Source organism: Sorex fumeus, unplaced genomic scaffold (genome assembly GCF_029834395.1).
Source record: "Sorex fumeus unplaced genomic scaffold, SorFum_2.1 ptg000044l, whole genome shotgun sequence".
Classification (NCBI taxonomy): domain Eukaryota; kingdom Metazoa; phylum Chordata; class Mammalia; order Eulipotyphla; family Soricidae; genus Sorex; species Sorex fumeus.
In genome coordinates, this window is record NW_026606101.1 from 49,048,618 (window position 1) to 49,062,471 (window position 13,854).

The 13,854-nt window shown below is 47.1% G+C and overlaps 1 protein-coding gene across 1 annotated transcript in view; it reads right to left on the minus strand.

The window, feature by feature from the left end:
• Positions 1-509: 509 nt before the first annotated feature.
• LAMP3 (lysosomal associated membrane protein 3) overlaps positions 510-13,854 on the minus strand; it is a 30,163-nt gene continuing 16,818 nt past the window's right edge. Inside the window, exons 4-6 of the mRNA XM_056122030.1 lie at positions 12,905-12,962; positions 10,705-10,875; positions 510-643 (exon numbers count right to left, since the gene is read on the minus strand). Of these exons, the coding sequence (XP_055978005.1) occupies positions 510-643; positions 10,705-10,875; positions 12,905-12,962 (363 nt within the window). The remainder of the gene's footprint in view (positions 644-10,704; positions 10,876-12,904; positions 12,963-13,854) is intronic.

Here is a 13,854-nt window from a genome sequence, read left to right on the forward strand (position 1 = left end):
AGAACACTAAAAAGTAAAAGTACTGAAAATCCTACTTACAGACCAAGCAGAGGGATTATTTTTGGTTCTCTTTCTATTTTGAGAGTTGACATGAATCCCAGGATCTGTCATCCCGCTAGGTCTCCAGATTATAGCGTCATTATTTAATGACTAAAAGTAAAATAAAATCCCCACAAGTGCACACAGTATTAGCAACTATAGACATTCGAGTTTATAAGTGGGGGACAGATATCACTTTATGCACATTTTGTTCATTTAACATCTCAAATGTGGGCATCGTGAGACTAACAAATTGCCAAAGAAACCAAGCAGGGAATAAAATGTACAAAACAGACCTAGACATTGATGTGCCACTTGACTTTAAACCAGAAAAATTGCTTTTTTCCTTTTTTTTTTTTTGCAGGAGATGGAGGTAGGCATGGTTGAACAGACCCACGCTCTCGGAGGCCTAAGGTATCCCGAAGACCTTGGAAGGAAGGACCACCTGACTCCATCCCGTTCTTCTCCGATTAGATTCTCTGGTATCCGGATGACTCACGCCTGAGACGGATTCCATAGACAATCAGCCCCACGGCGCAAAGCCCCAGCACAATGGCCCCAATTACGGGCAGCACCACCGTGTAGTCAGACGAGCACTCAACCACTAAGAGCAAAAACAGATAATAACAGGGCAGTCAGCTTTGCTTGGTATATCGTTTTGCCCTTTGTTTTTGAGCCACGCTGGGTGGTGGTCAGGGGCTGCTTCCGGCTGGGTGCTAGAGAGTCGCTCCTGGGGCATTGGGGAGGGGGACAGGGAATGGTGGGAAATGGGGACGCTCTGGGGTGGGGAACAAACCGCATCGCGGGTAAGGTAATGCAGACCAGAAGGAGCCTAGCGTGGGAAAAGGGGAGGTTGGGAGTAAAATCCAGGCTGGACTTAACGATTCTACCACCTGTGTGACTTGGGAACCAGTCACTCAACCTGCAACATTCTCATTTATCAAAGAAGCAAATAATGTGTGCTTGTTGGAGGAGTTTAATAACTGCTATCTTCTTAGCAGTTGATACACTTAATAATTGCTAAGCCCCATTTTCTCCCATGCGCGTTCTCTGCAAAGTGGGGTGTGCAGAAGTTAAGAAGCGATGGAAACTAAGAGAACATTAGTTTCCACATGATTTCTTGAAAAGATGTGGAGTTTGTTCACTTTATAGATCACTTGATACACTTTAGAAGGTTTTAAAAAAAATTACTTTTGGTGAACAAAAATCTTAGCAAGTAGGCTCCACCACCAAAACTCAAAAACGTTTTAAAAAGGGTCAGACTTGCCTGTGTGAGGCCCTGGGTTTGATTCCCAGCATCGTAAAACACGATTGAAAAGAGAACACAGGCTTAATGATTCATGAACGGTTAAAAGCAAATCGTTCGTAAAATTTGTTAAGCTTTTCCCCTTATTCCATGAGAAGGCATTCAGCTTATTTAAAAATGAGCTTCAGTCTGGACAGGAAAAAAGATGGGGAAAAAAAGGGAAATGAGAACTTCTTTGAATAAAGTTAACCCAGTCTTGGGCCAGACAAGACAAAATAATAATTAAAGATTCCAGAAAAAGACAAAATCTGCATCAGGTGGTAGCTGCACTGATAGCGAACTATTTGATTTGTGTGGACAATATTTACATAACTGTAAAGCTCTGAAGAATAACCATGTACATATATAAGAGTTTTATCTCTTTACAAGTTCTTGGATACATAATTTTAATATATTCTTTATATTAAATATCCTAATGGATAAATGCTTTGCAAAGATGTGGGTTCTCCATGGCATCCAAAAGGAGAGAGAGAACAAAAGGGAATGCCCTGCCACAGAGGCAGGGTGGGACGGGGGGATGGGGGGTGGGAGGGATACTGGGATCCGTGGTGGTGAAAATGGGCACTGGTGGAGGGATGGGTACTTAATCATTATATAATTGAAACCCAAGCACAAAAATTTGTAAGTCTACAACTGTACCTCTTGGTTTGTCATTAATAAAAATTTAATTAATTAATTAATTAATTTTTTAAAATGATGTGGGTTCTCTATTCCTGAGGAATTTTTGCTTGATTCCTTGGTTATGTGGTGTCTCTCAGATCTCTCTAAATTTCATGAATAAGCAGTACCTTTAAACAAAAAAAAGTTTTAATTGCACTTTAGGCATGTAACATGGCTACAATAGATGATGGATTTGATGTACAGTTAGTCATTACACCTTCACCAGTACTCAGATGCCCGAAAGTACCCACCACTCTCTCTCTCTCTCTCTCTCTCACTTTAGCCCTTGTCTTCCAGTTCTCCACTGCCCCTCAGTATACTGTGTCTTTAAGAAGCACGTGGGGCTGGAGAGATAGTGGAAAATGGTCTGCTTTCAACACTGCTGGCTTTCAACCGAGCACTGCCTCTAGGTCCCAGCATCACACTGATCTCTGACTACTGAGCCAGGAGTAACCCTTAGTACTGGTGACCGTGGTCCCGAGACAAAGACAAACAAAGGGCTCATGGATTCTGTGTTGAATTGTTCTACATTTGAGGCAGCCTGCCCATTACCCTTACAGTTAAATAAAATAGTATGTTTAGGTCCCACTGTCTTTCCCTGAAGAAATTGTATATATTGGTCTATCTTTTGCTGATTTTAAGATCTGTCACTGTCCTCTCATTGTTCATCAATTTGCTCAAAAGCTCATTTTCATCCCACCTCCTTCTTTTTAGTGATCTTTCCTTTATGGAGAGAGGGAAGGCGAAGTTCACAGCCTTAACAAATTCTTAATCTCAAGGTTCTTCCTGGCTTCCTTAGAATATATCTCCACATTACTAATTTTTTTTCAATTATTTATCTTAAGGAAAATATCTTGCTCGAGCGGGCCCAGTAACGTCTCCATTGGAGACTTTGTTGTTACTGTGTCTGGCATATCGAATACTCTCGGTAGCTTGCCGGGCTCTCCGAGAGGGGTGGAGGAATCGAACTAGGGTCGGCCATGTTGGCTGCGTGCAAGGCAAACGCCCTACCTGCTGTGCTATCGCTCCAGCCCCAGCTTAATTGGGTTTTGGATTTTGGTCTTTCAGCCACACCTGACGATGCTCAGGGCTTACTCCTGGCTCTGTGCTCAGGGATCACCCCTGGTGGGGCTTCGGGAACCAACTGAGGTCCTGGGATCTAATCCGGGTCAGCTGCTTGTGAGGCAAATGCCCTACCTGTTACACAATCTCTCTGGCCCAGATGGCTTCTAAGTTTTCATTTCATATATGTCTAGAGTGCTTACAGTTTTTAAACCAGCTGCCTGCATTACTTTTGATTTCAGTTTTATAAAAATTAAAAATTAGTGCCATAGAATATTATAGCCATTTAAAACTGTCCTCTGGGAGAAAATCTAATTTTGGCTTGTGTGTATATTTGGGGTTTTATTTTTGGGGTGTGTGTAACACCCGGAGGGACTCTGGCAGCTTCTGCATACAGAGTCTTCTCTCCCATCCTTCGTCCTCTCCCCTGTCCTTAGAGACTTAGACAACCCATGAATCAGTGTTTTATATGAAATTTGCATGCGTGTAAAATCACAACAGAATTGTGAGAACCGAGAAACACCATCTCAGCAACAACAGGGAACGGCCAAGGGCATCTAGTCTAATGCCGCTAACAGAGTCTTGATATGAGTCATTAAAAAAACGACGCTTTAGGGGCTGGAGTGATAGCACAGCGGGTAGGGTGTTTGCCTTGCATGAGGCCCGACTGGGTTTGATTCCCAGCATCCCATATGGTCCCAGAGTAATTCCTGAGTGCATGAACCAGGAGTAACCCCTGTGAATCACTGGGTGTGACCCCCAAAAAAGCAAAAAAAAAAAAACCACACACACACACACACAAAACAAAAATAACAAAAACCGATGCTTTGTCCCTGTAATAACATGGATCAGAGGCATTTAGAGGAGGGGGGAGGGGAGCCCCCACTGTGTTTCCTGCCAACTTTCATATGTGAAACAATAATTCAGGGGAGGGATGTGCATCTACATTGATGAGGAGTTGCAGAGTGAGGGAAGAAGTCGAGAATTTCTACTTGCAGCAGCAAAGGGAGCGAGGGAGCAGATAGCAGGAGGGATACAGTCAGGGGCCAATGGAAGCCAGAGGCTCAGGAAAGACCTGGCAGGGCTTATGGGGGTGGGGAGGACGCCAGAGGTCACAACTTGAGGCTCACGATTCAGCTTTGCCCTGGGGTGGGAGTGCACCTCCCCACCCCCACCCCCCCACATCTGCTGTTCCTGGGTGTCCCTGCAGAAAAGGGGCAGAGCTGCAGGAAAATAACCCAGTCACAGGCTACTTTACTAATCATGCGAATGGGGCTGGTTTGGGTTATGGGGATGTTCATATAAATGCTGTTTGAAAATTACAGGGGTCAGCACAACAGCTAAGGCTTGCATGGGGCTACCTGGGTTTGATCTCTAATCCCTGGCACCCCATATGGTCCGCTGAACCCCAAAAAAAATGATCCCTGAGCACAGAACCCGGAGTAAGCTCTGAGCACTGCCAGGTGTGGCTGCCCAACCACACATCCACACACAAAAGAACTGACTAGGGCGTGTGTGTGTGTGTGTGTGTGTGTGTGTGTGTGTGTGTGTTGGTAGTGGTCGTCAAAGCAGCTGCCGGGACCCCTCAAAGAACTCACTGATTATCTCACTCCCCATTTCAAATCCAAATCACACCTCTCTCTCCGTCTGTCTCAGCACTCCCTCCTCTGGAAGGTTGACCTTGAGGGAGCTGCTTGGCCAGCAGTGCAGGGGGTCCTGCTGCGGAATCCCTCCCTCCTCTACCTCAGGGCTGGCTTTGGAGTCGCAGGAGAGAATGGTGCTCCCCCAAAGCCAGGCCCTTGTGCCCTGGAGCCTGCCACTTTCGGGAACACGGGGTCCTCAGCCCACATTTTCACCACGTGTCCTGAAGTATGACCCAAACAGGAATTTCCTGACCCTCTTCAGGAGCTCTTCAAATTGGCTTGAAGCTGCTGGGAGCCCGTGCCACCTCCCCCCTTCTGAGAAAGGCCTGGAGAGCTAGAGCGGGGACGAAAAGAGCCCGTGAGTGTCCGGATAAACACTGAGGGCTGCCAGCACCTCACCAGTCTCCTGTTGGTACGGGGAAAGGGCGCCTCTGGAAAGACGTAGAAGAGCAAGGAAGAGCACTTCAGAACATCCTGAATTCCCTGACACGTCCTTCCTCTGAAATCAAAGCCTGGTCCTTGGAAGTCAACAATGTGACGGAACTCCCACGAAGGAGGCAAGTCAATTTTAAGAGAAGCTCCCTACCAGTATCCGTCACACCAGACAGGGAAGTTTCCAACTACGTGCGCTTTTGTGAATCTTTTCTTCAAGAGGGAAGAGGGTGGTGATCTGGGGGGCGTTTGCCTCTTCTGCTTGCTGTCCCCCGACCCCATGTGAACAGACTTACAAGGTTTGACTAGAATGGAAGAAAAACAGTGGGACCAGAGCAAGAGGGCAGTGGGTAAAGTGTTTGCCTTGCAGGCGGCTGAGCCGGGTGTGATCCCAGGCACCCCAATGATATAGGCAGGCAGGCAGATAGGGAAGGCCCCCTCCCCAGGCGAGGGCAGTAAATTTCCTGGGAAGGGATATCTCTGAAGTTGCAAAAGGCCAACCTTTCAGGAAACAGGAACTAAGGCCTGATAAGACCCTCACCTGGCGCCAGCACTGGACTCTGATGAGATTGGACCCCTCCCCATGAAGAAAATTCCTCGAATACCCTAACTTTAGTGATTCAGCCCAGAGACGACTTCAGAACAATCCAGACCAAGACATCCAGAAAAGATACTCTACAAAAGCCCCCTTGAACAAAGTAGGAGCGCTCATGCGGCCTGAGCCCATGTGCTGCTCCCGCCCACGCGGCCAAGCAAATGTGCCAGTGCATCTCCCCTCTTGAGATGTTTACTTTCATGTTTTCCTGTCTAATGCTGGGATGTGTGCAGGGGCTCTCTCCGCCCCTGGAGAAGCCCGGGTTCTCTCCTGAGCACGTTACTCTCCACTCTCTCCCACTTCCTCTCCCTCCTTCCCTTCAAAACCTCCAAATAAAAATGTGTAATTTCACGGCTTGTCTACTCCTGAAATTCCTTTCTGCGAGGCAAAACAAGAACCCAGTAACCCTGGGTCCCAGGTGGCAGAGACTGATCGGGAGAAAGTGACCATTTTTCTCTTCTCAGCTACACATGAGCCACCTGTGGGACCCACCGACATCACCCATATGGTCCCCAGAGCCCTGCCAGGAGTGATTCCTGAGCAAAGAGCCAGGAGTAGCCCCCTAAAAACCACTGAGTGTGGCCCCCAAACAAACAAACAAACAAACAAAAAACCCAAAAAACAACTCCACCCACCCCACAGAAAAGAAAGAAAAAGAAAAAAAGGGTTAGGAAAGCAGAGACTAAAAGGAGGTGAAGGAACTGGAGAACTAACATAGATCGAGCTACTTTTGCCTGCCAACACTTATTTGTAAGACTAACATTTATAGAGCAATAGTGTAAAAATATCTTTTTTTTTCACTTTTGGATTTTGGGTGACACCTGGTTATGCTCCTGGGACTATGTGGTTCCCCGGGACTGAGCCCAGATTTCTCACATGCCATTCACGTGCTCCAGTTCCCTTGAGCCCTTAGCGTGTGTGTGTGTGTGTGTGTGTGCATGTATGTGTGTGTGTGTGTGTGTGTTTAAATGTCATCACATATTAAGGTTTAAATCTGTTCTTTAAATGCACAAGGCTGGGACAAAAATCTAGGAGTTTTACAGTCACTTTATTCACTTAGGTTTGGGGGTCATGCCAAGAAGTCAGGGGCTACTCCTAACTGCTTAGGTGGTTACTCCCGGGGTGCTTGGGGGATTCAATCCAGGCCTCTTGCATACAAAGAACACATTCAAGGCATCAAACTCTCCCTCTCTGGCCCCCATATCACTTCAGAAACTATTTTGAAATGGATTAGTTTTTTAAAAAGTGATCTATTAAATTTTTTTTAAAAAATCATCTGGAGACTCACAGATGTATTAGAGAGGGCCCCAGGGATAGCACAGCGGCTAAGGCATTCACCTTACACACCGCCAACCCCAGTTGATCCCTGGAACCCCATATGATCCCTGGAGTCCCATCCAGAGTGACCCCTGGGCACAGAGTAAGGAGTAAGCCCTGAGTACCACCAAGTGTGGCCCCCAAACCAACAAAATGCACAGAAAAATCAATGCCGCTTGAAATTTTCCTTCCCACAGCTGTCAGGTCTTTGGGTTTTCCTTCTCACGTGCACCCTACTTTTGTTTCTGCCTTTTGTCCCGGGTTCTTGCAACCAGCTCTGCATTATCAACCGTGGAAGGTGGACCCCAACCCACGTGGTTTCCTTTAGCTAACTTTGGGCTGGCCCCGGGCTGGAAAGCTAAGCTTCCCCACCCGGGTTGGGGGGTGGGAAGGCAACTAGAGAAGTCAATCCCTTGGCTTCGGGCTGAACTGGCAGCTAGAGTCCCCCAGGCCCTCTGGGCAAGCGCGAAGGGGGGGCTTTACACGCGTTCATATCCTCCACCCGGCTTCTTTCTGGCCACCACGCATGCGGATAGCAAAATGACAAGCAGGGCTGCGATACTCAGGCCCACGGCCACGGGGGCTTCTCTCCTGCTTGTGTCACTGAAGCAGTCCTCGGCTGTAATTGAAGTCAGAGTAACAGGTGTTACAGGCTGGCCACCGTGCGGGGAGGTGATTCTGCCCCAGCCTGCCTGCCCGGGGCTCTGCAGGGGAGCTCTGGGGGGGAGGGGGGGCACCTGCAGCTCTTCCTGCTCGGGTGTCTGGGGACCCCCCCTGGTAGTGTGCATGCGCTCTCAAGGGGCCTGAGATGGCAGGACGCCACTCCGCACTCTAAGCCCCCTTAGGCTTCTGTGAGCGGGGCTGGGGCAGCGGGCTGACCCCAACGCAGAGCAGGCGCAGACCCATCTCTTGGTCTAGAGGGGAGTCCTGGTATTAGAGACACACTTTGCAGACTCTGTTTTGGTTGGTTGGTTGGTTTTAATTTTTGGTAATGGGGTTGCTGGGGGTGGGGGTGGGGCGGGTACCACTTGGCTCTATGCTCAGGAGCGACCCCTGGCGGTGCTCGCGGACTGCACGGCTCCGACAGAGCCTCGTGCTTTGTGTCCACCCTTCTTGGGCTGCGGGTTTTTTGAGAACAGGGCCGGAGCATGTGCGAGTCAGGAGTTATTTTGGATATTCATTCTTTTTGACCAAGCTGAGCTCTGACACTTGGCTGGATTCTTCTCCGGTTCTCCAAGCACTTGTTGAAACGTCACCCATTTACTGGGATTTTTTTTTTCTGGTGTCCCTCTACCCTCAATGCATTCATCACACCATCCTCTGCGCCCCCCCCCCCCCCCCCCGCCATTCTTCTGCACCAATGCCTTTGGAAACACCCTGCTGAACCTTAACTCTTTGGGCCACACCTGGCGGTGCTCAGAGGTTACCCCTGGCACTGAGCTCAGAGATCACTCCTGGTGGAGATCAAAGGACCATCTGGGGTGCTGGGAATTAAACCCAGGTTGACCGTGTGCAAGGCAAGTGCCCTATCTGCTATACTATCGCTTTGTGTCCCTTTATTTTTTCAAGCTAGGTCATCCCCCCCTTTTCCTCTGGCTGAAAACCTCACTTAAAGAACAACATATTCGTTATTGGTGTGTCTTCAATACAATTTGAAGCCCAGAGACCAAGAATTGAAGCTGAGCTGGAGCAGGGACAGTAGAATGAGTAACAGGAAAAGAAGGTGGAGGTAGATTGCACAGGGCTTTGGGACCCTTCCTACGAGAGGGTCCCGGAAGACAAAGGGCTGCTTGTCTGCATTTCCTTGTGGGCCCTGCTGTCCCAGGACCAGCGAGTGCTGCTGAAAGATTTCTTTCTCACTCTTGCCACTAAGCAGTTTCCAAGACCTGCTCACTTCCTGTTTCACAGACTCCTTCGTGGGGGAAGAGTGAGCGTGTGCCAGATTTTTCAGATGCCCCAATGCATTGCAGAGTTCCCCCAAACGCTCATAATGACTTCTAAAAGTTTCCCACTACTGGAAAATTTGAGACCAGCTAACAAAGAAGGGAGGATGGGGGGAGGGAGAGAAAATAACCAATAAATTTTAATATTTAATCTTGCCCAGTGGTAAAAGTAGTAATCATAAGACTCAGGGGAAAAAAAAACAAAAGCCTACAGAAATCAGAGCATCCAAAGCAAGCCTTGCTTTTTTTTCTCCTTGTTAAATGTTTTCCACTAAATATAACAGAAGTTTTCTGCTGGATAAACGTCCTTAACTTTATCATGGAACTCAAAGATAAATCAAACTCGTATTGCAGATCTGAATTTCAGAAAGAGTTTTCCTCTCGCTGTCTCACTCTCTCTCTCTCTCTCTCTCTCCCCCCCCCCCTCCTTTCCTCCTTCCCTCCCTCCCCCCCCTTCCAAATCATGTGTGGTGCTAGGGATTGAACCAGGATTTGCTTTGTGCTAGACAAGTGCCTTAACCCCTGAACTATCTCTCTGCTTCCAGAAATTTGATTTCTGGCTAATCTCACTAAGTATTTTTTTCAGGGTGGAGACATACCCAGTGGTCTCAGGGACTGCTCCATTGCTTGGGAGCACCATCATCTGTGGAGTCAGGGTTGGCAGAATGCAAAAAAAAAAAAAAAAACCTAACCCCTGTAGTATCTCTCTTACTCCAAGATCACTGAATATTTTCAATAATCAAGTGATGTTCATAATATCATGGGACTGTGAGAAAGATGTTTTTGAAACTAAGCTTCAAATCCTGATGAAATTCTTTTAGTGCTTTTACCGTCTAAGAGAAAAAAAAAAAAGAAATTTTCTTGGAACGTTACCCAACCTGCCTCCAGCTTTTGGCCTTGGATCTGCTTCCCTTAGTAAAGGTTAAAACCCAAAGAAAATGCTGGATGGAAATCAAGAGGAACAGGAAGGACCACTCTTGTGGAATAGCCTGTGGGGTAGGGCCGGGGACCCCACAGAGGGTTTCCGAGTTGACACATCACTTTGTTCTCTTCTTCCCTCTGCCCGTGGGATATAGGGGATACGGAAACCCTGAGTTTTAGACATCACAAATGCTCTGAATCTTTACTGTGCCCCAGATGTACCCAAATGACCAAGTCCTTCCTGGCAGGGACTGGGCAGATGAGAGTTGGTGCCGTTTTGAGTGTATGCCTGTGTACTGAAATGGGTCAGAATGAGTGATTTGCTAGGACAGGGACATTCATTCAGCAGCGGAAGGGCAGTGGACATGAGTGCATGAAGGTGTCTGATATAGAGGTTGGTGGTGGGAGGGGACATGGTCAAAGAAACCCACCGAGTGCTCGGGGCCATCACACTTTTCTAGGAAGCTCCTGTGTTACTAATCCCTTGGGCAGCTTCAGCCAGAAAGAACTTGAAAGAAACTCGGAGGCTTTCTTTTTGTTTGTTTGTTGTTGTTGTTGTTTTTGTCTGTGGGGAGAGCATGTGCTTTGGGGAAGCCTCTGCTAGGGTTCAGGGGCTACTCCTGGCTCAGGAGTGCAGCCTGGGTGTGCTCAGAGGACCATCAGCGGGGCATGGGAACTGACATGGGAACTGACAGTGGAGCACAGGCAAGGACAGAGTCTCACCCTCTGTGCTCTGTCTCGGGTCCCATCCCTGAAGTCTTCCAACTTGAAGAACCCTTGACTTACCATTTCCAAAGTGGGCTCCTTCAAAATCGAAAGCTTGAAGCTGGGTGTTCATCATTTTCAGTTGCAGGTGGCGCGACAGCTGGACACTCTGTTCACTCACACACTTGAAGGAGTGCCCAAGCGTGGCCTCAAACATCATCAGAGAGCTCTTCATCCCCAAGTAACTTTTCTCTAGCAAGGCAAAGGCGAGACACAAATAAGAATCCTGGTGACTATCTGGTGAGTTGCTACTGCGGCTGGGGGCTGTACACAGGTGGCCTCTTTGCTTCCTTCAGATGTAGTTCTCTCGTGGGTCTTGCCACTTTTTTTTTCAAGAACATAAAATCCCCCACTAGACCTTAGGGACATGATTTTCTGCCCTGTTTGGAATATCTGAAGGCCGCACCGAGTAAATTGGAATGTCATCACATTGACATGAGAACCTTAGAGGATGTCTTTTCCTCCCTTCCGGCTCTTGACAGAATCCTACCTTCCCGCTGACCTACATTTGGTTCATACCTAGTTATAATATTAAGTAATTTCTGTTAGTATTCATCATCTTCACTCCCCAGTCGATGAAAGGAAATACTTCTTGGTGCGTTAAGGTGTATGAAGGGGAGTTGTCGGCCCTAAAATCTCCCAGCCACATAGATGGGCATCATTTCAAACAGTACCAATGCACTCTAGCCAATGTGGCACACAAATGTTTCTCCACACTGTCGTTTTCTGACAAATTTCTTTGGTATAAGTTCCATAGTTAGTAAAACAATAGGCTTTAGCTCACCAAAGACAGAATTTTGAAAGGAAAGAAACAGATGTGAGGGGCTGGAGTGATAGTACAGTGGATAGGGCGTTTGCCTTGAATGTGACCAATCCAGGTTCGATTCCCAGCATCCCATATGGTCCCCTGAGCACCGCCAGGAGTAATTCCTGAGTGTAAAACCAGGAGTAACCCTGTGTATTGCCGGTGTGACCCAAAAAGCAAAATGCAAAAAAACCCCAACAACAACAAAAAACTACAGATGTGAAATCTCTTGGTGCAGAGGAGGTACTTGGTCAAGGTTGATGATCAAAACCTTGACTACCCAGAGAATAGGGGGTGGCCTCTAAAAAAACTCCCCCAATTTGACTCGGAATTTCCCTTTTTCTGTAAGGAACATTATAGGATTTCATCAAGCTGCCATGTCTGGACAAGTCTAAACCAGGTGAATGATGGGAAGTGTCCATCAGACCTATCAGTTCCCTGATGGCAGTTTTTTGCACTCTAGGAGAAAGCCCTGAGCTGTCCCCTTGCCTGGCTGATGCTCTGGCCTGGCTGTCCCTGAGACCTCTCCTTCCACTTTGCCCTCTCTCTCTCACACTGGTCCCTGCAACTCCCGGAACATATCAGCAAGCTCAGTCGCTGGGGCCTCTGTCCCTGCTGTCTTGCCACCTGGCAAGATTCCCACGGCCCAACTGTGCCCACCTGGGGATATTTCTTGGCTTGAAGCTCACCTCCTCTGTGCACCTCCTCCAAGTTCTTCCCTAATGCCCAGCCCCCAAAAGCTTTCATTCCTACACACCCTACTTGTGTTTGCCCATAGAACTCATCTCTGTGTAGTATAATTTTGCCACGTGTTGGGGTTTATTATGCATAGTCTTCTCCCTGCTGGTTGGATGTAAGCTTCATGCAGGCAAGGGCCACATGTTTGGGTAACTGTGGATCTTCAGTGCCTATAATAGGGCTGGGTACTTAATAGGCACTAAGTACCGTTTAGAATATGTGATCCCAAGAATACAGAATCAACTATACTATCAAGAGTTAACCTGTCCAGGGGCTGGAGCAATAGCATAACGGGTAGGGCGTTTGCCTTGCATGCTGCCAACCCGGGTTCGATTCCCAGTATCCCATATGGTTCCCTGAGCACAGCCAGGAGTAATTCCTGAGTGCATGAACCAGGAGTAACCCCTGTGCATCACCGGGTGTGACCCAAAAAGAAAAACAGAACAAAACAAAAGTTAACCTGTCCAAAAGCTGGTCAACAATTATTGCTGACAATGATCTCCAGCATAATCTGGCATAATCACGAGAAAACTAGTGGAAGCAAGTCTAGCGAAGCTCTTCCAAAGCAACATTGCTGGGAATTCTCTGTCTGACTTTCGAAAGCGGCAGTAAGTATTAGCAAATTCAATGGAGTGAAAATCTAGAAGTCGTGGGTGCAACAGTCTTCTGAGTACTAACCTGGATTTGAAATGGTCAGATACGCTCTCACTTCGCTGATATAGTAAGAGTTTTCATCCTGCAAAACAATTAGTGTATTAACCTTTAGGTGATCTCCATTTTGATCGTTATGATCTTGATTACAGAACTGGTGTATGCGGGATTCCATCAATGAAAGCCTTGAGCGGGGGTTGGAGTGCTTAGCACTCATCATAATTGAGCTTGGTAGTTTCAATAAAAGTAAATAAGTATTGGGGCTAGAAAGATAGTATAGTGGGTAGGGTAGTTACTTTGTACATGGCCAATCTGGGTTCAATCCCTGGCATCCCATATGGTCCCCGAGCACCACCAGGAGTGAATGCTAAGTGAAGACCCAGGAGTAAACCCTGAGCAATTCCCAGTGTTGCCCCCATACTGAAAAAAAAGTTTATAGGCATTAAAGAATAATTAACACATCACTCCTGGTTCAAAATTGCTCTACTGCATACTTGCTAAACTGAAATTCAGGTTTCACTGGCATTTTAAATCCCTTCTCATGTCAGCTCATGTTTCCCACTGTTAAAACGGAAATATGTCTGGAAAGTGGAAGGCTTAGCAGGGCTGATAATAAGCTTTTACTACCAATTATTATCTTAAGGTTGGGACTTGCATCTTTAAGGAGACAACTCATCTTTAAGGAAACAAGGGGTGTATTTCATAAATTCTCTGGGAAAAATAAGGTATGAAAATTTTTACATGCATTTTCATGGGTAAGGGGATCAATTGCTTCAAACAAATAAATGAATTCATGTCTCCAGATGGCTACATGGACCCCCCGAGGGATTCTGGGAATAATGGGTGCTCTGGGATATCACTGGGTGTTATCTGGAAGAGGACTGTAAGTGTGTTCACAAATATAAAGCAAGGTCACACACTTTACACAGGGATTGTCCTCCTGGAAAAACAAACCACAAGCCAAGAAACAGTAGTTC